A 26,858-nucleotide genomic window follows, 5' to 3' on the forward strand; every position below is an offset into this window, starting at 1 on the left:
TTACAATCCTATAATTTTAGACACAATTTTCAAGGCATGATTTTATAGACTTTCAAATTATCACACGATTATTACTGTAACAGATTTGTGGACTTTTGAATATATCTAAACATTTTCGCATACAATCATAGATAGGATTTATAGGCAATTATAGATATTTACATTTCGTAGTTATTAAATCCATAAATACAGAAAATAATTGACCGAGCGAAGTGAGGTCTAAGATTCAAGACGACGGTTTGGCATTTCTCTTAATGTTTAAATGTTTATATGTTTACATGTTGCGCATTTACGGCGAAACGCGGTAATAGATTTTCATGAAATTTGACAGGTATGTTCCTTTTTCAATTGCGCGTCGACGTATTTACAAGATTTTTGGAAATTTAGCATTTCAAGGATAATATGAAAGGAAAAAGGAGCCTCCTTCATACGCCAATATAATATAAAAGAGTAAAAATCTAGTGTGGCGCACTCACACAACTTTCCTTGCCTTTATGAAAATTGATCACCTGACGCTAGTGTTCCCGCGCATCTCAAGTCTACTATTTAAATATTTGAGCCAGCTGGTGACAGGGCAATAACGCTGGAGACACACATGAGGTCTGCTATCTCTTCATAGTGAATGATTTAATAGAAACAACAATAATTTGCAATTGAATAATCACATTTTCTCGAATTTAAAGCTTATTTTCAATTTTAGGTGAAAATGTTACTGAACATTAATTGTAGAGATTTTCATGCTCAATCTACTCCACTTGATTTTTTTGTTTCAATTGTATCTGAAGCCTGATAATTGGGAATCTATCTGCATTGATGGGGCGGAGCTCCTGAAATTTTTACAGATATGGGACTTGTGGCAGTTGATAGAGCTTATCGATGACTATTTTAGGTATGAATTTGATCAAAATCGTTGGAGCCGTTTCCGAGAAAATCACGAAAAACCCTGTTTTTGACAACATTTTCGCCATTTTAGCCGCCATCTTGAATTGCATTTGATCGAAATTGTTCGTGTCGGATCCTTATAGTGAAAGGACCTTAAGTTCCAAATTTCAAGTCATTCCGTTAATTGGGAGATGAGATATCGTGTACACAGACGCACATACACTCATACACACACACACACACACACACACACACACACACACACACACCACACACACACACACACACACACACAGACCAATACCCAAAAAACAGTTTTTTGGACTCAGGGGACCTTGAAACGTATAGAAATTTAGAAATATTGGGGTACCTTAATTTTTTTCGGAAAGCAATACTTTCTTTACCTATGGTACGGTAATAGGGCAATGAAAGTAAAAATCAGACTATATAGAATTATTCATCATAAATCAGCTGACAAGTGATTACACAGATGTATGGAGAAGCCAGTCTATTACTGTATTTCCATAAGGTCTATAGTTTCAATCTGGTACTTGTGGATGAGAATACTGCGTGAGGTCTACTGTTCACAGAACTACTCGTATTCCTTGAAATAAACATATAAGTAGGGCGTTAAACAAGATGAAAAGCAAGCCAAATTTCATGAAACTTCAATATTTCCTTCACTGAAAAACATTACTCATCATTAAAATTTCTTCAATATTGACATAATATAAAATTCTCATTCTCTTACAAAATTTGATAAAACAAAAGCTCGTGTCTGAAACTCGATCTGGTTTATCAATATCTCATTGCATTCATCTGATACGGTAACAGATCAAACCAAACTTACAATAACAGTTTAATTTGCATTTGTGCTGACGTGAAGACCTGCTTAGTATAACTCAAAAAGCTAACAATAAGTGTTGTACCCTACAATAGAAGAGCATCACATGTGATTGAGTTATTCAGCTCGTCAGTATTAATTGTGTCAAGTTTGAAGTTAGAAACAACTCCTAAATTATTGCCGTTCAGTGGTTCCTAGGAACGTAATTAGGCCTATTTTGTGAAGTTTTTTGGTGACTGAAAATTCATTGACAAAGGAAAAGATTCCAATTTGAAACAATTCTAATACTAGCCTAGTACTGTGTGTTTTCTAGAGAAGAATAATTATTATTTAAGATCAGTTTTCTGCTAACTGTTTTCAAAACAAATTGTGGAAGATATCAATAATATATAGTATTGATAATTAGGTACTTGATTTTGATTGATTTCATCAACATCTCAATTTAGCTGCGAATTATATGCTAGGCTTTTATCGACAAATATCAGTGTTTTTTTTAAATTTGAAATTTTTATATCCAAAAACACATCTAGTGGTTCCTAGGAACGTAATTAGGCCTGTTTTGTGAAATTTTTTGGTGACTAAAAATTCATTGACAAAGAAAAAAATTCTAATTTGAAACAGTTCTAATACTAGCCTACTACTGTGTGTTTTCTAAAGAAGAATAATTAATTTAGATTTGTTTTTTGCTAACTGTTTTTAGAACAAAGTGTGGAAGATATTGATTATACATAGTATTGATTATTAGGTACTTGATTTTGATTGATTTTCAATTTAAATTTCAATTCATAAAAACACACAGAACAAGGCAAAACAAAATGTCAAAGAATTACAAAACAAATAAAATTTTATATCATATCATCTCAATTTAGTTGCGAATTATGTGCTAGGTTTTATCGACAAATATCAGTGTGATAATAGAAATTTTATTTTCCAAAAACACATATTGTAAATGATGAATAAATGAATTAATGAATTACTACATGAGATGCGAAGTGAGCTAAATAATTACTGATAGATTGTGAATTATTTCTGTGGTTTATATGTAGCCTAAATGAGAGAAGGCGATTTTGTGGTAGATAAGCATATTAAAGACTTTTTATTTTGTAGTATTTTTATCAAATATTTCTTTGTGGCATTCTTTGTCAATACACTATGTGTACTGGTGTGTAGATAAAATTAATAATAAAGTGTTAGAAAATAAAAGTGTTTTAGCATGATTCAAACAGTGTAATTCATAGATAAATTCACAGTAAAAGGTGTAAATATTCGTCTGTAAGTGGTCGATTTTTGTAGGAAACTTAGTGGAGAGTATTTTGAGTGTTCAGTAATAAATAATAGTCGAAAAGTTGAGTGAAAATTTGTTGTAAGAAGTGAAAAAAATGCGTCCATGATTTTACGCAGGAGATTTAAATTGTACATGAAACGATTTAACAGGTTTTGGATTAGGAATAGCGGATATAGACCTCTTGTGAGGGCAGTTACATCAGAGCCAGGTAAAATATGATTTTAAAAAAAGTTTGAAACTCGTATATACTTTCAAATTAGGTATTGATTTATTAATTTTTGCATAATACGGTAATCAATTACAAAATTTGGGATGAAACAACAGGCATTCGTTCAAAACTGTTTCTATCCCTAAAATATTACGAGCAGTCCAGTTTTTTCATGCCAAATAAACAACATTTTTCATTGTTTCCAATTTTAAGCTTTCAGAATAATCATACAAGAGAAAAATGTATATAATAAAATACAAAAAAAGACTACGTTATTATTCCATGGTGTTGAACAAGTAAATGACCAAAATATATGTTACAATATCTCCATTTTCACACGATACTCTATACATGATACTTAATAGAATAAGAATAACTATTATAATCTATTCACTGAAAGTGAAAATTACTGAGAATATGTAGTGAAAATGATGCTGATTATATGATTATAGAGAATCATCAAAAGGATCCGAATCAAAAATTCAAAGTTTCTAAATCTATTTTAAATTTTATTAATTTCAAAAAAAAAAAATCGTAAGTACGGTACTGATGTAAAAATGTAAGATAACAACACAATTCATTATAATATAAATATCAAAAGTTCAAGTAGGTTGAAGACAAAATGAAAAAATAAAACACTTGATTTATTTAGCTTTTAGAATATTTTATAATACTCCTCAACAAATGAAATCAATTCTAAATCAACTCAACAAATAAGATAACTTCAAACAACAATACAAGCTCTATCACAGTTTTGTTATATGGTAATATTTTTCACATTCACAATCACTTGGATTAAGTAAAGATAAATTGAATTAAAGAGATCAATATCTTGAATATCCTCATATTCCTATACATTAATAGGTTTCAAACCAATTAATTTCTGTTCTGAGTCTCAGTTATGGGTTGAAGTCGATTTCCCTACGGTATCACCTTTATCAACGCACAATATGAATAATATATGATAATTATTATTAATAATAATATATTATTTATATTTATCAATTATATAACTCACTACATGTCTGGAAACTCATATGACAGTAAATCTATGATGCTAGAATATATCACTACCGTCATTGTCCTCATGTATTCAAACATTTGCAATATGTACGCCCTGAATACATCGAGAAAAACACACATTATTCTATTTTATTTGAACTATAATATAGTTCTAATATTATTAGAACAAGTTCCTCTATGGATACAGGTCTATCAGTTCAAGCTCATGTACTGGTAGGTACGGTAAGTTAAATTTCTCAAAAGCTGCTCTTATCCAGCCTCTATATTCCAGTTTATTTCAATATTCTATTGATTTAATATTAGATTTTAACACAATAAAAAGCACTTTAACATAGAAAATATACACGCTGCTGGTTCAAATCACATACTCACAATTATATATTATAAAACCATTTCAAACAATAATCATAAACTGATTGAAACAAACAAAATCCTTTATATTGTATTGCTTGTTGTGGATCATATATTATTTTATTTCAGTTTTTACTCTCAATAATACGCACTCAAACATGGAAAATACGTTCTTGTATTGGCTGGACTCACAATCATATTGAGACTATTGAAAAGTACAATGATAATCATTAAGTCAAATTCCATCTTGGCATATATAACAGAGGCGCATGCGTACATCTAGTTTTCAAAATTTTATCGTCAGGTTATGGATGAAAAAACAATAACCCCAATTGACCTATTCGATTATTTTTGTTTTTATAAGCCGTTTTAATTTAATATTAGAACGTTTTACAATTTACTGCAGTGGAATAGTTGTACAAAATTTGTTGTTGGTAAAATTTGAAAACGTTTCTTTCATGTGTTGTGAACCTGTGCAGTTGTGATCTCAATTTGGTTAAAATAAAATTTTGGAAGTTTATGACTAAAATTTCAAATATCACATAAACAAGTTCTTCAAATATTTTTGTTGAAAGTCATAGATGAGGGTGTTAATAAATTATAAATAACTTATAAATTATAATAAATTAATAGCTGATTTTTGGTTAAACCTGGTAAGTGTTTTCAAGCTCTCCTGAGAAGTAGCCAATTTGCACTTTCGCTGCTTTACAATTTTGGTCACGATATAGTCCAATTGAAAATCCTAGTCCTGTTTTCTAAATAAAATAAAATGTTATAATGTGCTAATGTTCATGATAGTGGGTGCATCATACAGACCTCCTTAAATGAATAAAATTATGTCTGCTATTTATGATATTAATATGAATAGACAGAATTTTTAATAGAGTATATCAACTCAATAGATAGAAGAATAGTGGTTGAGAGGTAAATTTTGAGTCGAGTAAAAATTCTAAAGTTTTCTGGAGTTAACCATGGATTACTATGCCGCATATACTTTGATTCAATATGATAACACAGTGTCTTACAATGTGATTATCAATCATAATCGGGGAAGATGTCCCTTTATTGCAGAAATTACCGGAATGTAGAGCCAATGGTGAGAGGTATTATACAATATCATTTTATTTACTATTCATTTACTGTAGTATGGTTGGATTTTTTGATGATTTTTCATTACTTTTTTATGAAGTGTAGGCTTTTTAGATTGTCAAAAATATAGGTAGTAGAAAATTCAATCAATCAATCATCTTTATTCATACATAAATAGTTCATTGTACATAAATTTGTAGGCCTACATAAATTCGTCAATATTATCAATTTTAGTAATATAACAAGTCAGTCAGGACAAAAATATATATATAAATTGAGAAATAGGTAAGGAAAGTAAAATATGGACATATAGGCCTACAGTAGACCTATAATAAATTATAAAACATTATTTAATTTTTGGAAGTTATGTTACGGTATTCATGAGAATGGTTATTCCTGTCACTATAGTGAGGTCCACGTTATAATGGCAGTGTTTGATTAGCAATGGTATTGCTATTCTTGTCTATCATTCAACAAAGGGGATAGCGCTATCTCTTTCTCGCTTTGCTCTGTTGAAAGATCGTCTTTTAACAATGAACAATGATCGTCTTTCAATTTTAACAATAGAATTGACAATTAATTAACAAAATATTTCATCTCAATTATAAAAATTCACTTAGAAATTATTGAAAAATATAATGTCTTGCTCAATAAAAATATAATTTATTATTTTAAACGAGAATGAACAGTTGATATCACATCAATAAACCTGTATCAGCTACCGTCTATAGAAGACAGAGGATCGGCAACGTTTTTCTCCATTGCCATTATAACGTGGACCACACTGTAGTATAATTATCATAAAAGTACCTAACAGGAATAATAATAATAATAATAATTATAGTTTCTCTGATTGTCAATGAGTTGCAACCAGACAAGTTTTATTGACAAAACATATACATGATCATTATAATATACAAAAATACTAGTAGCCTACATACAAAAGTTGCTAATACTAGACTTAGTTCTAATTATGATACCCCACTATAATAAGTGTCGGGGTGATCATAATATTATTTTTTAAAACATGTAAATTAAGTTAATTTTAGTTATAAAGGTTTGTTAGTTATTATTGATAGAAATAATACTTATAAGTAGCCTACCGTATATTATAAAAATATGACAGTATGTAGTTTATCCTATATCCTATTTACAATGAGCTTCTCGGTATGGTAAATGCCAGTATCATATAACAAATTCCAATAGCAGAATAAACAATTATTATGGAATAAATATTATTATATATACCGGTACTCAGTATTGTTGTCCTATTATGTAGCCTATATCATACTATGTACACTACAATATTGTGATTTGAAGACGAGGTTATAAATTGTAAAAAGTCAAGCATATTTCATTTTATTTATTTATTCTTTTTTACAATGAAGAATATTTTTTTGTAATTTTTTTTATATTGAATAATTTGTAAACATTTATTTTTATAACCTGCCGATGGTGTGATCACCGAAACTAGTAATTACGTTACAATTTGTATTCTTGTTTTTTAATATCTTATCAATTTATAGGGTACTATAATTATTATATTTTATAAATAATTTGAATTTGTTTTTGATCATTCAACCCCCGTTTCACCAACTTTTAACCAAGTTTATCTTCTCTGTCACAGTATGCATCCCCCAACGCTACGTGCTGACCATTATGGGCTTCCTGGGTGTGGCCAATGCCTACATAATGCGCGCCTGTCTCAGCATAGCTATCACCAAGATGGTCTCCCAGAACGCGACCAGTTTGGGTGGTGACAAGGTTGTCAACACTGAGGAGTGTCCTGTCAGCAAGCCATCCAGGGTGAATGACACCAGCGGGGGATATCATGTAGGGGTGAGTATTAAATGAAAACCAATAAGATTTAATTGAATAAAAACACAAATATGTTGTCAAATTCTACACAGTTTTATTCGGTACACGACCAAGGTTTCGTGACCACACAATTTGACAATACATGTGCTTATCCAATTATGGAACAGTTCTACAATATTGACAATGACTCAGTCGTATTTTTCAATTGGATTTAATTTTTTATGAGCGTTCAAACTGTTCGAAATTTGACTTTGAGCTCTACGAATGTAATTTTTTCAACTTTGAGCACTTAGGCAAACATAGGAAAACATATCTCCTCATCGCTATGAATAGAACGAGATTCAAGTGGAAGATTTTTGTGTGTTTTCACAAATCATGATGTATATTATGGACCCTAATTTTTTGTAGTCTGAGCCTGGGAAAGAGGGCACATAGAACACTATTGATGTAAAATTGGTTTGTCTGCATATTTTTTTATTTGTTGTTGGTTATCCATCTTGTTTCCACTATTATTATCACTATTAAATTTTATAAAACTTTAAAGTGAAAAAGCACTCACATTATTTGATGTAGCGACGTCCGTTTCGTGCTGGTATTGCACATTTTCAAGCCAAACAGGAACTGAAGTGTTAAAGGTTCCTTAGGTGTTAAGAAGACCTAGGTAGAAGTGTTAAAAACCTTAAACACTTCAGTTCCTGTTTGGCTTGAAAATGTGCAATACCAACACGAAACGGACGTCGCCACATCAAATAATGTGAGTGCTTTTTCACGTTAAAGTTTTATAAAATTTAATAGTGATATTTTTTTAATATAAATTAATATAATTTTACAGTTGTGTTGTGAGTGATGTTGTGATACTTTTCCATAATAAAAAACAAATTTGAATTGCCAATCACTTTTTATTATTATAAAATTATACAGAACCTGGTTTCGTGGCTTTACCAGCCACATCTTCAGATGTTTGTTTACAACTAGTTGGTTTTTCATAAATATAATTGTTTAAAATTGAGTAATTCTTATTTGATAACTCTGTATTATCACATTCAGATGGGTGATCCTGTGAATGTAAAGATAATATCATTCTTTTTCTTGTTTAACCTATTACTTAAAGAAAATATACTATTGATTGTTGTTAATTCCATTACTCCGAAAATAATTGGACAAAAATATATAAGAGATTGATTTGGCAAGAATACCTATCTGATAAGAATCACCTATCTGATAGATAATATGATTTTTTTTTCTATGAAGGCCTTTTGAATTAAAAAATATTATAATATTATTTAATGAAATATACCGTAAACCAACTAGCAGTAAGGCTCGCTTCGCTCGCCATATCCGACGTTATTGCAAATTCCTTCTAACACAACATTATTACACCCTAGCTGAGCTTCTGTACTAAATTTGAACATTTTCTGTTCATATTTGTTCTCGATAAAGCTGAGAAAACCCTGAAAAAACGCTGGAAAAACGCAGATTTTTGGCGTATCTTTGGATTTTTTTCAAATCCGTTCTTAGTGCGCCTTTAAAGGGCCAACTGAACATACATACCAAATTTGAACGTTTTTTGTCCGGTAGATTTTTAGGTCTGCGAGTGAGTGAGTCAGTCAGTCAGTGAGTGAGTGAGTCAGTCAGTTAGTGAGTGAGTGCCATTTCGCTTTTATATACAGTATATAGATAAATATCGATATTTTCTGCTTGTTGTCGTATGGAGTTTCATGATATCAATTCGACAAAAAATGGATTGATAATATGATCAATATTTTTACAGAATTATCTAATACAAGATATTCTGATGATTGATTGGAAAGTGTTATTATAAACCATACAGGGTCAAGAGATTCAAAATTAAATATTCCCATCATTAATAATAATAATAAATACGTTTGTGATTTCTCAAGGATTTCGACTGGGACCAACCCACACAGGGCTTCATTTTGGCGGCGTTCTACTGGGGCTACATAATCACGCACATACCGGGGGGCATTCTGGCGCAGAGATTTGGGGGCAAACACACACTGGGTCTGGGCATACTGTCGACGGCCGTCTTCACCATACTGACGCCATATGCGGCCTACAAGGGCGTGTGGCCCTTGATCACACTGAGGTTCCTCATGGGGCTGGGCGAGGTAATGTACCCTACCCTATCTGTATTTTTTTAAAACACTTTTTACGTCAATTTACTACTTTGCCTGTACATAGTAAGTTATTCTACACGAAAAATCAAACAACAATATAGATTAAACCTCAATAATAAAGTTGAGTTTGTTTTTCGGTAATTCTTCAAAATTATATTTTTAATATGTGAAGATTTCCTACTTCAGTTTTAATAATGTGAAATATTTCTTCTATGTTTAGTTTTGAAGCATCTAAATTTGAAAATCTACTTTGTGAAAATACATGAGGACTGAAAATTTTGTGAATTGAAGAAATACAAGACTTATCCTATTTCGGACTATGTGTAACCTTATCTAAATTTGGGAGAGGAATAGCACAAGGTTACCTTATTTTTTCTCTCCCTATCATTTTTATAATGTACTAATTGTATAAATGAATAAATGAATGAATAGTCAAAAGGTTCATAGTGTAAACAATATAAATCTTTTCATCTTTAAATCTTTTTTTATTTATTTACAAAAAATGTTCCCGAATCGGCATATTGCCATATAAAGGAATATTGGTAATCTGAACTCCTTCAATTTAATTAGTACGGTATTGAATACAGAATATCAATTTATTTTTTACTTGAATTTAATCAATTTCATTACATAACATCATTGTTTGGAAATATTCCCATTTGATTGGTAACTTGTCTTATCATTATAATTTATTATACGGTACTTCCTTAACCTCAAAATTCCTGCAGATTTTTAACTTAAATGTGTAGGTAACACTAGTTCGCCTCCATGGTGCACATTGGGTAACGCTGAATGGACTAGCATATAATGCTGTCAGACAAGCTTATGTTCTCCTGACCGAAAACTACACAACATCTCAAAGAATTTGGAAATATACAGTGTATATGTAGGCATTTTAGACTCATGAGCTATATATTTGTTGTGTATCTGCCATACGCTGAATAAATAAATACGGTACTCACATACTTGATAACTTCTTATCGTATTATATTGTTTAATAACTCATTCTTTTCATAATTTTTTTACACAGGGCACAACGTTTCCTGCCCTGAGTACGTTACTGGCTCAATGGGCTCCACCTTTCGAGAGGAGTAGAATGGCTGCTTTCGTTTTTGCAGGTAAGGAAAGAAAATTGATATGGAGTGATTCTATTTCTTGGAAAAGAAAAATATACATATATTTTATAATAAATACATTGTTTTGAAGAAATAGTTTTCATCTTTGAATGATTTTTTTCATATTCAGTTTATATCATGTATAGTTTAAATATAGGAGGAATATGCTCCACACTGCTCCACCTTATTTTGCGAAGTAAGATAAGATAAGATTCTTTATTTTGCAACCAATTTACAACAACAACAGTACAGAGCATAAAACTAAAAAAAAGATAGCAAATAAGAATAATAAAACAATACTTGAGACAACTTTTTAACCGAATAAATATCAAATTTGCTGATTACACTAATTGTATTAATTATCATTATAGGATGATGAAATGTAATCTAGCACAGCTACACTGTTTTACAAAAATACACCATAATTAATGCACGAAATAAAATACTGCATGCAAAGACCTTGATGACAAGGTCACGTTCGCATTGCAGGAGCATCACTGGACAGAACTAAAGGACAGTTCTAAACAAGCAAAACTTAACTTAATAAATAATAATGACAATATAAAAATATATTAAAGTTGAGAAAAGAAATACAATAAAAGATAATAAGAACTAAAAATACAAAAAAAATCTATCCTGAATATAATTCAAAGAACAAAAGTACTGATAAAATCGAGGTAGTCAGGCCAAGTTAACCAATAGTTTAAATATAACAATAATATAAACAGATTAAAGCAAAGGCAAATGAATTAGGCTTACATCATTTAGCCATTTGATCAAATTAAGCAAATGAGGATTTTCAATGAATGAATGATTATCTTAGTGTATATTTGCTTTTAGAGATATATCGATGATTTTATAAGGTATACTCATAGATCCTAATGATTTACATTGATGTATTTAACAAATTTAATAATTAACAATGCTTATATCTGTGGTGATAGTTTATAACCAATTCTTCTATAAGGTAATGTACTTCAATTGTTTTTGTAAAAAGAATTAAATTTGTACCGTATTGGTTCAAACACATTTATATGATTCCTCAATATTGTTTTACATCAAGAACTGCTTATTATTAAATCACTTTTTGCTATTAGAAAATACGACTAGCAGTCAGATTTTTAACAGTTTTATATGAATAATCACTCACTGTGACAACGAAATCTTTCGGCAGGTCCACCATCTTCCTGGTTGTCATATGTATTCATATGAATTCAATTTATGAGATCATACCCTCAATCATATTATGCCAAAAATCTATATTATATACTAAAGCTTAATGATTATAACGTGATAAAATTTGATGAATGAGAATATTGTTATTGTCGAATTTTTCCATAGGCTAATATTGAAAAAACACAGTTTCATTTTTGTCACATCCACATTTATTAGACTTGTATACAGGACTACAGTTTCGTGTTGAAACCAACACATTTTCAGCTGTAGTGAAACTCTAGTCTTATAGTGTCTTGTAGTGTTATTCTCGAGAGTCGTGTGTATATATTAAAAAATTATGTTTCCCAAACAGGTTTTTACCTTTGGGCTTTATTGTTTTGAAGGATATTTATATATTTTTGTTTTGTAAAATTGTATTGACAATAAAGAAGTTTCAAATCAGTCCTGTGTAAAAGTCTATTGAATGTGGATGTGGCAAAAATAAAACTGTTTTTTTTTCAATTACCAGTACAACTTGGACCTCATTGTATAGTAGCCTTTTTCTATTTTATTAAAAGCTCAAGTGGCCCTATCAGAATCAATGGAAAATCATATTTATATTTTAAACTAGTAGCTCTGTGAACAGTAGACCTCGCGCTCAGTAAGTTACATTGACCTGTTGTAATGTTTTCTCAAAAATTAATGAATAATTCATCAATATAAAATGTCTAGAAGAAATCCTAGATAAACATAGAGCTTTCTGTCCTACCGTACCGTGACGTGTCGTCCCGGAATGTGAGTGTGAGCGCTGTTATCAGGTCTGGCTGCAACTGTTGTAGACAGTTGATGGAAAGATACATTTTCAAGATGTTCGATGTTTTTGAACGGGTAGTATTATAGTCAACTGTCTACTAACGTTTATGGAAAGATACATTTTTAAGATGTTCGATGTTTTTGAATGGGTAGTATTATAGTCCACTAGACAGCTGATTTATGATGAATAATTCTATAGTCTGATTTTTACTCTAATATTGGCGTATGAAGGATGCTCCTTTTTCCTTTTATATTATCCTTGAAATGCAAAATTTTCAAAAACTTTGTATATACGTCGACGTGCAATTTAAAACGGAACATACCTGTCAAATTTCATGAAAATCTATTACCGCGTTTCGCCGTAAATGCGCAACATATAAACATATAAACATTTAAAAATTTAAACATTAAGAGAAATGCCAAACCGTCGACTTGAATCTTAGACCTCACTTCGCTCGGTCAATTAGATGAAGAAGACTAAGAAATTGTCAAAAACCACAGATTTATTGATAATTAGAAAGACCGGTTTCGGTTATTATTACACCATTGTCAATCTCTGATAAACAATGGTGTGATAACCGAAACCGGTCTTTCTAAGTATCAATGAACCTGTGGTTTTCTGACAATTTCTTGGTCTTTTTCATTTAATATGAATAATTACCACAATATCAAATTCTCAACTACACAAAAATTTATATTCATATTTTTTGTTTATATTCTAGGCGTTCAAATCGGCACAGTGATCTCGACAGCATTGAGCGGCATCATTTTAGAGTACGGCAGCTGGCCGGATGTGTTCTACCTGTACGGCGTGGCCGGTCTGGTATGGTTTGTCGTTTGGTGCGCCATTTGCTATAACGACCCGTTCTCACATCCGTTCATCACTGACGATGAAAAGGAGTATCTGCAACTCTCTATCGGCCAGTTGGAGCAGAAAAAGGTGGTTATTATTCATTCATATTTGATTAACCCGTGCCCCTTTGCACTGGGAAAATTCTGTGTTGAAAAACGTAATCTTCTTATGTCCAGGAAACATGAAAAATATAACGAATATTAATAATTTTGTTGAAATTACATAGATAATCTTCATAAGATTTGAAAATTCTTAGAAAAAATAAATGAGTTTGATTGGGAAAATTCTGTGTTGAAAAACGTAATCTTCTTATGTCCAGGAAACAAGAAAGATATAACGATTATTGATAATTTTGTTGAAATTACAAATCTTCATTCAAGTTGAAAATTCTTAGCAAAATTAAATGAGTTTGATGGTCTCGAGCCTTTGATACATCAGCCTTGCGTGCTTTCAATTCAGGCTATAGAGTCACTTGGAGGAAATTTTGGTTGGGCTTTTTTTGTTGTGTGAACTTCAAATCACAAATTGGATACCTAAATTTGGTTTAACTATTTGATCAAAATTTATTGATTGATAGAAAAGAGAATAAACCCACATCTATTCTTGGTGGATTCAGAATCTTCAAGTAGAATTTCAAGTTTATTTCAGTTCATTAGTTTATAAGTGATAATAATGCATCAATTGTGTATTCCCATCCCGTACATATGTTTCAGAGAAACGGGAAATTTAAAAGTTGAATACATTCAAGAAAGAATAAATCTTTAAATAAAGATTCTCATATCATTCAATAGTAAAAAATAATGCCATTTTAGAATAAATAATACAGTAACATTTCTTTTTGAAGACGACATCTTGCAGGTGTATTCTTTTCTATGCAAACATTCCTGTAGTCTCTTCACCACATTGTCTATGGTTTAACGTAACATTACAACTGGAATTTGAAATCGCTTCACCAATCTTGGCTTCAATTCTTCCGTGTTTCAAAATTGAAATCCAAGATTCGAGAAGCGATTTCAAATTCCAGTTGTATGTTACGTTAAACCATGGACAATGTGATGAAGAGACTACAGAAAGTTTGTGTAGAAAGGAATACACCTGCAAGATTTCATCTTCAAAACATAAATGTTACGGTATCATTTATTCTAAAATGGCATTATTTTTACTATGAATGATATGAAAAACTTCATTTAAAGTTTGTTTTACTTAAAATTATTCAACTTTAAAATTCCCCATTTCTCTGAAAACACTGTACAAGCCAATTCTTTGCATTATAGTATTATAGTCTATCAAATCTTAGTATTACCATAGAGAGAATATATCATAAGAAGATATGCCGTAGTATAGGGAATTATATTTAAAATTTCACTGTTTGTTCAAGCTGATTATTAATGTGCTGTTTGGTGATAGTGTATGTGTGTGCGAGTGTATAAACGGCACAGTGAGAGACAGTGGTCATCATAGCTTCACAAAAATAACTTTATGGTTCTGTAAAAGCAATATACTTTCTCTATCTATACGGTAGTAGGGCAAGGAAAGTAAAATAAAAACTATATACTTGGACCTCAGCTTGAAAAATAAACAATCGAATTAGAGCATACACGCCTATAATATCATCGAAATGAACGATTGAAAAAATGACAACAAATGCATCAATTACAATTTTCATGACGTTTGAATTGGATGCTCAAACTATAATGTGTCAAATAAAACACAATACAATAATCAAAAATAGACTTTATCTTATTACAACAGAACTTATAGTTTCAACGCTTCAAGAGCCATTTTTAAGTTTACCTTAGGCTACCGTACTGAATAAAATAATAAATGAATGATTAAACTGTTTATTTATTTCATTTACACTTGAAATGGCTTTTGAAGAGTTGAAACTAGTTGTGTTGCAATGAAATAAAGGGTACTTGATTTTTTTTATTGTTTTTTTTAATCAGAGTTGTCCTAGAAGTTAATAATTTATATTTTAATTAAGGTATTGTACATTGAAATCAATCAACTTTTTTGTAATAATTATATTAAACGAGAATCCAAATTAAATGCTGTAATTCACCCCCAAGACTTCTGCTATTGCAAATATTGACAACAGGGCAAACAGCTAGATGGAAATTCGATGAGCGCTACTATTCAAAAATTATTCAAATAATTGTTGTCAATATTTGCAATAGCAGAAGTCTTCGGGGTGAATTACAGCATTTAATTGGTTTCCGTTCAATAATAATTATCAATTCATCAGCATTTGAATAATTGCAACATCTCAGTAAATTTCCATCTGTAAACTTTCTTGTGAATTACCGTATTGTTTACGGGGCTTTGTTCAATTGAGATTGTGAATTATTGAATACAGTGATCAATTGAGATTTAAATTTAATAATGATATTTTTACACAGATCTGGCCACCCTGGTCGCAAATTCTAACATCGGTTCCGGTGTGGGCCTGTTGATAGCGGAAGTCGGCCATGACTGGGTTTGTACACCATGGTCACAGATCTACCCAAGTATATGAGTGACGTCATGCATTTCAACTTTGCTGAGGTAAGGAAAACAGTTCAAGTTGTATATAGATCAAAATCAAAATCAAAATAGTTTATTGTCACTACAAAACAAAATTTGTATAACATGGTCAAATACATTCACAATTTATCACATTCATCAATATACACTCATCTATTCCACTATCCATGACAAACTGTAAGTAGTAATCCGTTTTTTGAACTATTTCACACACTACAGTCGAATTCCTTTGAATATTAGTTGTTATTAAAACTAGTACTCACTGTGGAGTGCTTTCGGATTATTTAAATCCATTTTCAACACTGCTGTCTTCTTCTTGACCGCTTCATACCTACCAATGACAAGTTTCAAGTTTTATTGTTTACATCAGCAATACAACAAAATAAAAAACATCTCATCAGATATTATAACTAACAATTTAAAGATACAACGAGAAGAAGACAGCCAGTGTTTAAAATGGATTTAAATAATCCGAAAGCGCTCCACATATGAGTACTAGTTTTAATAACTAATATTCAAAAATTAGACTGTAGTGTCGTTAAAAATAGTTCAAAAAACGGTTCATTAATAAGTATGGTAACGTTTTTTACACAGCAACTATAAAAGAACACGAAAAATATATAGTGTTTCGATTGAAGGTACTGTATTTCAAATTTGCTGGGGTATGATAGAGTTGTATTTTATCATAAAAAACACTATTTATTTGTAGCACAACTATGTTTCCTTGATGAAAACTTTATTTTGCTCGTCGCATATGGTGCTTTCCGTGTGATGAAGCATGAGGTGTTAAGGTGAAAAGAAAAGTACTTTATTAAAGCAGTGGATCAAAAAAGTAAGTTTCCGAGTACGGTACCCCTTTAAATTTGTTTTTAATAAAATTAACCCCAAAGATAAAAGACAAGTAAGTTTACTCATGAATCTCAGATTAATTTCTAGTGGCTCCTATTTCTAATGAATTTGATGAAAAATCTGACCAATAACATCAATTTTCTGAGCTGGATTAAATACCATCACTAAAAAAACTCTTACTGTGACTGATATCATTGATCAAAATTCTGTAGATTATTAAGAATATTGTATGCTACACACTTGATAACACAATGTCTGATCTGCCTGAGAAAAATTTTGAAATCTACTGCAGAGAAAGCTTTTCATTTACCAATTCTCTTATTAAATAAAGCATTATCAACATATTTTTGCTGTGTTTTACATAGGTACCATCATTAATGTAATTCCAATAGATTCATAACTATAAAAATTCTCTCAGTAAAATGAAAGCATTTCCAACATATTTTTGCTGTGTTTTCCATCATCAATGCAATTCCAATGGATTAATAACTGAAAATTATCGCAGGAAATTTAATAATCTTTTTGTTATCATTGAATAATACATCTTAAGCCTATATCTACTGGAGATAAAATTAAATTTGAATTGAATATATATTCAAATGTGAGATAATACTTCTAATTTATTAAATTTTTATTCAATTAATTTTAAATTGAATGTATATCTAAATGTGAAATATTTTATTAGAAACATTATCTCACATTTATATATATATATATATAATATATATAATATATATATATATATATTATATTCAATTCAAATTGATTCAGTAGCCTACAGTAATTTTTATCTTCAGTAGATATAGGCTTAAGATGTATTATTCAATGATAACAAAAAGATTATTAAATTTCTGCGTAATTTTCAGTTACCATCATTGGAATCGCATTGATGTATGAAAACACAGCTAAACATAGAAGAAATAGGCGAACAAATAAACATAGTTTACATAGAACATAGTAAACATTACTAAACATAGAAGTTAGTATAGAATATAGTAAAGACATTACTAAACATAGAAGACATAGGCGAACAAACTAAAATAGAAGAAATATTTCACATGATTATACTAAAATAGGAAATATTCATATCTGTTTCATATATGAATCTTGTTTTCATATGAAACATGATATGAATATTTCCTATTTTAGTAAAAATCATGTGAAATATTTCTTCTATGTTTAGTTTTGAAGCATCTAAATTTGAAAATCTTTGTGAAAATACTTGAGAATAAAAATTCTGTGAAATGAAGAACTATATGTATTCCAAATTAAGGTTTAAAGCAGTTTTGGGCGAATGCCTGTTGTTTTTACCTGCATTGTATTTGCATATGAATAAATAAATAGATAAACTACAAGACTCAACCCATTTCGGACTATGTGTATCTAAATTTGGGAGAGAAATAGCTCAAGGTTACCTTATTTTTCCTCTCCCTATAATTTTGATAATTTACTTATTGTATAAATGAATAAAGCATAATTGATACTGTTTCAAGGTTCATCACTATATTGGTGTAATACATATTAACTGAATTCGAATAGATAATTCATCGTTTTATCCTGGTAGGCCTAATTAATGAACTGTGATGTTTTACAGAATGGAATCCTGTCAGCTATACCCTACTTGGTGATGTGGTTCGTCTCTATCTGCTCAGGAGTAATAGCTGATGGGTCTTAGCCAATAGACTATGGGGAGTCACTACTTTACGGAAGGTTCTGGCTACCATTGGTAAGCTGTTTTATGAGGATCTTTAATTCATTCATTTTTATTTCCATTAAAAAATCGGTTTAAATTCATATTATTCCACAGATGTAAATTACTGAGATATTGCAATTATTCAAATGCTAATGAATTATTATTATTAAACGAGAATCCAAATCAAATGCAGCAAGTAGCAGAAGTCTTCGGGTGATTGCAGCATTTAATTTGGATTTCGTTTAATAATAATTTATTCATATTATTAAACAAATTGATTCAAGATACACAATTATCAATTAAAATAATTATGGCATGATGCAATGGATAATATATAGCATATATAATGATAATCTATTTGAAGAAATTAAGTGACATGTCGTGGATAATCCATGATATAAAAGAAAGAATTGGCTTACACACGTAGGGGATAGGAAATTCACGAATGACACATCATCACGTCTCAACTACTATACTGATGAACTTGAAATTTTGCATATAGATTCTTAATTTACCGAGGATGCTTATAGGCATATTCTCAATTCTTCAAGATTTCAGTAGGCCAAGCTTTTAATTAGTCCCTTGCGGAGCACGGGTTACCTGCTAGTATATAATATATTACTATAGATTTAGAAACATTTCCAATATTTAAGGGATATTCAGATATATTTTATTATTAAAATTGTATGAATGAATTTTATTTTCTAGGTGGTGTGGGCCCAGCAGTAGGAGTAGTACTAGCTTCGTACGCAGGGTGTGACAAAACCCTAGTCTCAGTTCTGTTTGCGGTTGGAATGGGTTTGATGGGCTTCTTCTACGCCAGTCTGCGGGTCAACGCCCTCGATTTGAGTCCCAACTTCTCGGGAACCATAATGGCGCTGTCAACGGGTCGGGCCGCTCTGTCCGGAATGGTCACGCCGACCTTGGTTGGCCTGCTTACTGAAAATGTGGTTTTTTTTGAAACTTGAATAGGGTTTTATCATAATTGCTATGAAATGTAGTTTTTTTTGAAAATTGAATGGTGTTTATCAATTACTTAGGCCTAATGAAAATGCAGTTTTCTGTACGTTTTTTGAAAATTGATTAGTGTTTTATCAATAATTGCTTATGAAAATGTAGTTTTTTTTGAAAATGAATGGTGTTTATCAATACTTAGGCCTGATGAAAATGTAGGTTTTTCTAAGTTGATCATTTATACATTTCTACATTGATAGATACAATATATTCTCAACTATGAATGGTTGGGGGGGAACAACAGGCTTAAAGCCCAAAACTGATCCTTTCCCAAATTTAGATAGAAAAATAATTTTAAAAACAATTTTAATTGTCTAAGAATAGGTTAGTTTACACTTAATGATTTTTGTCAAATTTGAGTCAAAATATTTAAAACTAGGAATTAGAATTTAGAAAGTTGATTTTATACTCTAAATAAATCACGGAATGTATCACAATAAATTAAAACTTAAGAAATATTGCACTTATTTAAAAAATATATTATATATTATATTCTATTCTATTATCCTTGTCTGATATCAGACACAGCATATTTCAAAGAAGAAAGGCGAATATTTCAATTTTCTGTGATAATGAGATGTTTAGTGGGAAGTGAAAAGTGACTAAAACTTATTTTTAACTCGTAATCTAAATTCGGAAGAGAATATCAAAGGGCTCGGTTTGTTTGTTTTTATTTTTCAATATCATTCTAATGAAAAGTGATTTTGTAGTAATATAAAATGAGTAAATTTGAGAAGGAAAGGAGGGGAGAATGCTAGATAACTATTAATTATTTATTTTTCAATATAATTTTGATGAAAAGTGATTTTGTAGTAATAAATAAATAAAATGAGTAAATTTGAGAAGGAAAGGAGGGGAGAATGCTAGATAATTAAGCTTTTTATAATATTTTAATAAATTGTCAAATCGAATGCATCTATTTCCTTTCAAGAAAAGGAAGAGAAATATGTTCATGAAGATTTAGAATTCAGAGTCAGAAGCTGCATCATAAAATGAAAATTCCCCTGGAAATTGAAATTTCATGGATGTTTTGCTATAAAATGATATTGATATCATAGAACCATAGAGAAACAATAGCATAAGTAGATATCCCATGGTATAGGGCTTTTAGGTCGCAACTTTTACTGTTATCTCAAGCCTATAGTCCATGTATTTCTTTCCCGTGAAGCTTTATGACGCTGGTAGTCTCTCATATTGTGCCGTTCATACACTCTTACCCGGTCAAAACAGTAAAAATCGACAATAATCGGCTTGAGATAACAGTAAAAGTTGCGGCATAAACGCCCTATACCATGGGATATCTACTTACGCTATTGTTTCTCTATGATAGAACCAAGGATAAAGGATTATTGAATACTGCTTTGATTCTTCAGCAAAGAGCATTTTTGTATCAAGCTCCCAACAATTAGTGGGAGGCGTGATGCAGAGTATAATAATCTAAGTAGATTAATGTAATTGTACTGCAACTTTAATCACTTATTGTGATTCTTCAATCATAATTCAAATTCTATTCATTTTTAGAAAACCCTGGGAGAATGGCGTGTAGTATTCTGGATAATGGCGCTGGTGCTGATTGTCACAAACTTTGTGTTCGTCTTCTTTGGTTCGGGCGAACTCCAACCCTGGAACGAACCCAAGCCAAAACCAGACGCCGAAGCAAACAATGATCCAACCACGCATGCGCGTGACACAAGAAACGGCACGTTCAGCAATAATGGTCATCTGGAAACAGGAACAACTAAAAACGGAATCAGCGAAACTAACGGAATGCGGAACTAACAAACAAGGCTTTTGAGATTCTGTCGAATGACTTCATTTATGTATAGTGAGACTTACTTTAAACTGCCAGCATTGGGTAGATGGGAAGGATGGAATTCACTTCATCAAGATGTCAGTTGATCAATAGATAGGGAGATGTCCACTTCATGAAGATCTCAGTTGATCAATGTGAAGGGTGACGTCTACTTCATCAAGATGTCAGTTGATCAATGTGAAGGGTGACGTCCACTTCATCAAGATGTCAGTTGATCAATGTGAAGGGTGACGTCCACTTCATCAAGATGTCAGTTGATCAATGTGAAGGGTGACGTCCATTTCATCAAGATGTCAGTTGATCAATGTGAAGGGTGACGTCCACTTCATCAAGATGTCAGTTGATCAATAGATAGGGAGACGTCCACTTCATCAAGATTTCAGTTTATCATTGGGAAGGTTGGCATCCACTTTGCCAAGATCTCAGTTGATCAATGTGAAGGTTGACATCCACTCCACCAAGATCTCAGTTGCTCAAGATCAGCCTGGGTTTTTTATTTCATACTTCCATCATTGACTGAATGGGAATGGTGACATTCACTTCATCAAGATGTCAGTTGATCTACAATCAGCCCGGGTATTGACAACTTCAATAGGTCCAGTGTTCAGTTTGTCAAGTTCAAGTTACTTTCAGAAAGTCCACTGACAGTTTAAAGTGGGTCTCACTGTATAGATGACGTCATTTGAAACGCTCCATCAAGTTTTTCTCAACTTGTGAGAAGTTATTAATTTTGTAAATAATACTGTGAGCTAAGAACGTTGAATTCCTATTAGTGATGATGCACCTAGATTCTCTTAGGTGTGATACTTATAAACGTGAATAATTATAATAATTAGTCATTGCAAGTCTGTGATTGTACTTAGCGAGTAATTAGAAAAAATGTATTGTAAAAAATATATTAGAAATGTTGAAAACCTCAAAATATTGATGTGAATGTTAATACTATAATGTTACAAATAATATTATTTTTGTAATATTAAAATAATATTGAATTCAGACTGTCAGCATTGGGAAGCATTTATGAGCAATCAGAGTTTAAATTTTAAAAAATATATTAAAAATGTTGAAAACCTCAAAATATTGATGTGAATGTTAATACTATAATGTTACAAATAATATTATTTTTGTAATATTAAAATAATATTGAATTCAGACTGTCAGCATTGGGAAGCATTTATGAGCAATCAGAGTTTAAATTTTAAAAAATATATTAAAAATGTTGAAAACCTCAAAATATTGATGTGAATGTTAATACTATAATGTTACAAATAATATTATTTTTGTAATATTAAAATAATATTGAATTCAGACTGTCAGCATTGGGAAGCATTTATGAGCAATCAGAGTTTAAATTTTAAAAAATATATTAAAAATGTTGAAAACCTCAAAATATTGATGTGAATGTTAATACTATAATGTTACAAATAATATTATTTTTGTAATATTAAAATAATATTGAATTCAGACTGTCAGCATTGGGAAGCATTTATGAGCAATCAGAGTTTAAATTTTAAAAAATATATTAAAAATGTTGAAAACCTCAAAATATTGATGTGAATGTTAATACTATAATGTTACAAATAATATTATTTTTGTAATATTAAAATAATATTGAATTCAGACTGTCAGCATTGGGAAGCATTTATGAGCAATCAGAGTTTAAATTTTAAAAAATATATTATAATTATAAATCCGTAAATGCTGACTGTTTGAAATGATGGAATTTTTCTGAATGTGATGGAAAAATTTGATTGCACAATACGGTATTGTGTAACAGTATGTTGAAGAGCTCTTGAGAAAGAGTATATATTATAATATTTTTGTCGAGTAGATTTTTGAGAGCTGGTAGTTAAGATAAGATTGATAATGTAAGTTGTTAAGTGTCATTGTTGTCTGACCAGAGAGTATAATATGTTATTGAATAAAATTATTTTCATTGAAAAGTGAGAGTTTCAATTACAAGATTTGATGAATCTTGAAATTATTCCTCAAATCATCCTTCCACATCAATGATTAGTTTACTGGATAGATTGCGTGAAAATGAAAGACAAAAGAAAAGGTCAAACTTGATTCAATTATTTACCAAAAATACCGGAAGCTACACTTGTTGTTTATGGATGGAATGAATGAGTGATTATCAATGAATGAATATCTATGATGCTCACATAATTAATAATTATCTATTTTCGGACAAGTGATTATAAAAAATATGACAGAAACTAACTGAGATAGGCTAATAAATATTCAGAGATTCTGGCTAAATTGATCTTATTTATGTATCAGCCATGTCTTAGAAACATGTTGTACTTATACTGTTCAAATCAAGTCAATATTCTCACACACATTTTATTTATTGAGAATACATTACATGAAAAACAAAGTACAACTCGAAGAGGTTTACAGCTACATGCCAAAACAAACCTTATTTACATGAAAAGTGTGACACAAATGATTTAGAAATAAGCTAATTAATTTTGGTGGTAATTAATTAGCAAACATTGAACGGTCATAGGCCCGTTTATTCAAACACAGCGCCAAATGGTAGTAAAGCATCATAGTCGATACATCGATATATCGATGTTTTCTCCATCGGCATCAAAATTTTGTCGATGTGACATCTTCGAGAATCGAGATTGAGTCTTCAAAAACAACATAACCTACAAAAACCTAAAACTCGTGATCTCTAGCCCACGTATTGTAAATTGATCAAAGGAAGATTAGACTGATTTTTAAGATTATTTGTTACTTGAATAAAACTCTATCATCACGTAATCAACAACCTTTCAACAGTCCAGTTATTTTTAACGTTTGGTAAAAGAGGATTTCAACAAGAAGTGTTTATAAAAGGCAAGTTGGTTAGTGCAGACGCTTTATACATTTATACAATATTATTTAAATCTGGTTCTTGTACATTTTTAAAATTTATCAAACATAAAACATCCTTCCTAATAAAGTATTGATTAATAAGCTTAGTTTTCGTCCAGAAATTTTACATTGTCTTTCAAATTTTCATTGTACAACTCTTTTATTAAAGCCAACTTGAAGGCCATTATTACTCATTAGGACACCAGGCTTTGTCGTCAGTGAGACACCAGTGAGCCACCAATGGTGTCCGTGTGTAAATCAAGCTTGAACAAAAGTAAGCCATTAGTGTTGTCCTTATGTAAACCAAGAAGGGACACAAGTAAGCCATCAGTGGTGTGTAAACCAAGCCTGGACATCAGTGAAACACTAGGAATGGTGACCGGACTGTAGAATCAAGCAGGAGCGGCCTGGCTCAGCTACGGGCCCTCGGCTATGGCTGATTATGGGGCCCCCCACCGGGGGGTCAGTGGGTCGAATAACCTCAAGCAAGAGGGGTGAGGGTCCGGGGCCCTCCCCCGGAAAATTTTGTATAAATATTGATGCCTAATAACTGATTTTTTTTTTGAATAAAGAATTTGAATTTGGGGGGTCCCTTGGCCTCGGGGATCTCCGACCACCTGACCTGGCCAGACCGCCCCTGGACTCAAGTGAGTCACCAGCCGGCGACTATCCCTAGTGTAATAAACCAAATAAGAACTTATACCCTGGAACTCGCTTTGACACTTGATGTCCCAGCCTGGTTTCCTTAGACTGGCCTTAGTGTGTACATGCAAGATTAACATTTGTGCACATGTGTGTACATGCATGATAAACATGTGTGAACATGCATGTTAATCTTGCGCGCACACTCACACATGTTCGTTATGCATGTTTTGTCATCAGCAAGAGGCTTCTAACATAAAATAAACAGGTAATTCATAACAGCCCCCTTATCTCGGTTGAACGAACTTGCATGTCCCAGTCTGGTTTCCTCATGAAATTCGGGCTTAAATCCAGGGTGCCCATCCCTGATACGTGTCCCCCCTTGAATTGGGATCCCAAAGAATGTCAATTTTTATTCTAAACACTGAAAGACTGCTGACCCCTTTTTGGTCCCCTTAAGATTTGATTTTGAGGCTCCCCCCCCCAAGAATTTCAAGGACGCAGACTGCGTTCAAACCCTCTCATTTTGGGCACCCCTGATGAATCAAATCTTTTGATCCTGGTGGCATTGAATTCATTGAATACATGCATTTTTAAAATAATAAACTCGGATGCTAATTGAAGTGTTTGTATTCATGTAGCCTACTCATCAAAACTAATTGGATCTAGAATCACAATAGAATTTTTAAAAGTAGGTTATGCTTAATGACTAATGAATATTGCTTACTAATCTTACTTCTCAACTGAATATACCTATATTATTTTAATTTAATATAGTTTATGAGATCATTGGATGGAATAGTACACTATCAATTAACATTCTCATCAGTACAGAGTATAATGTTTTACTGTTCCTTTATAACTTCTCAAACTTTCATTCATATTTTGAGCTATGATATTACTCATTTCTATCTTTCACAAGATAACAGAAGGTCATGACACTCATGCTTTTGAGAGTAATAATTCATCAATATTTTGATGATGAATCAGCAATGATAATATTTTTGTCATAAATGCTGATATTTTTGCAATAATCAAACACTGTACTTTAATATTAATTTTATTTAAACATTAGAGAGTCTTCCAATAATGTACTTTTACAGCTTTTTAAATAAGCTAGGTCATATATTAATTTGATCATATGAATTCGAGCTTGAATAATTAGTAGAAAAGAGTATAGTTAGAAGATGCACATGATAATTGCAGTGGAAAATGTCAGAGAACAGGAAAACGATCCGGCAACATTGCGGAACTAGAAAAGGATAGCACTATCTGCTTTGTCGTATGATAGACAAGGATAGCAACACCAATGTTAACCAAATAATGCCATTATAACGTGGACCTCACTTTATGTTTTATTCAGAGTCTTTCAAGATATTTTAGAGAGTCTATCAATAATGTACTCTTCCATCTTTCTAAGTAAGCTACATCATATTAATTTGATCATATAAATTCAAGCTTGAATAATTAGTAGAAAAGAGTATAGTGAGATGCACATGATAATTGCAGTGGAAAATGTCAGAGAACAGGAAAACGATCTGGCAACATTGCGGAACTAGAAAAGGATAGCGCTATCTGCTTTGTCGTATGATAGACAAGGATAGCAGCACCAATGCTAACCAAATAATGCCATTATAACGTGGACCTTATTATAGATATCATTTATAATGGTTCCATGTAAAATTTATTTATTTTTTTATCCTTTATTGTACAAAATACTACAAACATAATATAATTATGACATTGAAGGAAAAACTAGGCTGAACCTGCACTATTTCTCTCCAAACATTTTGATAAGTAGTTAATGTTGTCGAAAGGTTGAGGTTATGTAATCACACACTGCTTCGTCACTTGATTTTTGGTGCAGGAATTTGAAGATTTTGAA

General features: G+C 31.2%; 1 protein-coding gene across 1 annotated transcript in view; it reads left to right on the top strand.

Annotated features, from left to right (window-relative positions):
* LOC111045982 (putative inorganic phosphate cotransporter) overlaps positions 1-22,510 on the top strand; it is a 30,053-nt gene extending 7,543 nt beyond the window's left edge. Inside the window, 12 exon segments of the mRNA XM_039434978.1 lie at positions 7,310-7,521; positions 9,402-9,629; positions 10,669-10,756; positions 13,444-13,661; positions 14,043-14,055; positions 15,981-16,016; positions 16,019-16,045; positions 16,048-16,118; positions 18,541-18,610; positions 18,613-18,672; positions 19,348-19,586; positions 21,175-22,510. Coding sequence (XP_039290912.1) covers positions 7,310-7,521; positions 9,402-9,629; positions 10,669-10,756; positions 13,444-13,661; positions 14,043-14,055; positions 15,981-16,016; positions 16,019-16,045; positions 16,048-16,118; positions 18,541-18,610; positions 18,613-18,672; positions 19,348-19,586; positions 21,175-21,432 — 1,520 coding nt within the window. The 3' untranslated portion in view covers positions 21,433-22,510.
* The last annotated feature ends 4,348 nt before the right edge of the window (positions 22,511-26,858 follow it).

The sequence above is a fragment of the Nilaparvata lugens genome, chromosome 8 (genome assembly GCF_014356525.2).
Source record: "Nilaparvata lugens isolate BPH chromosome 8, ASM1435652v1, whole genome shotgun sequence".
Taxonomy (NCBI): domain Eukaryota; kingdom Metazoa; phylum Arthropoda; class Insecta; order Hemiptera; family Delphacidae; genus Nilaparvata; species Nilaparvata lugens.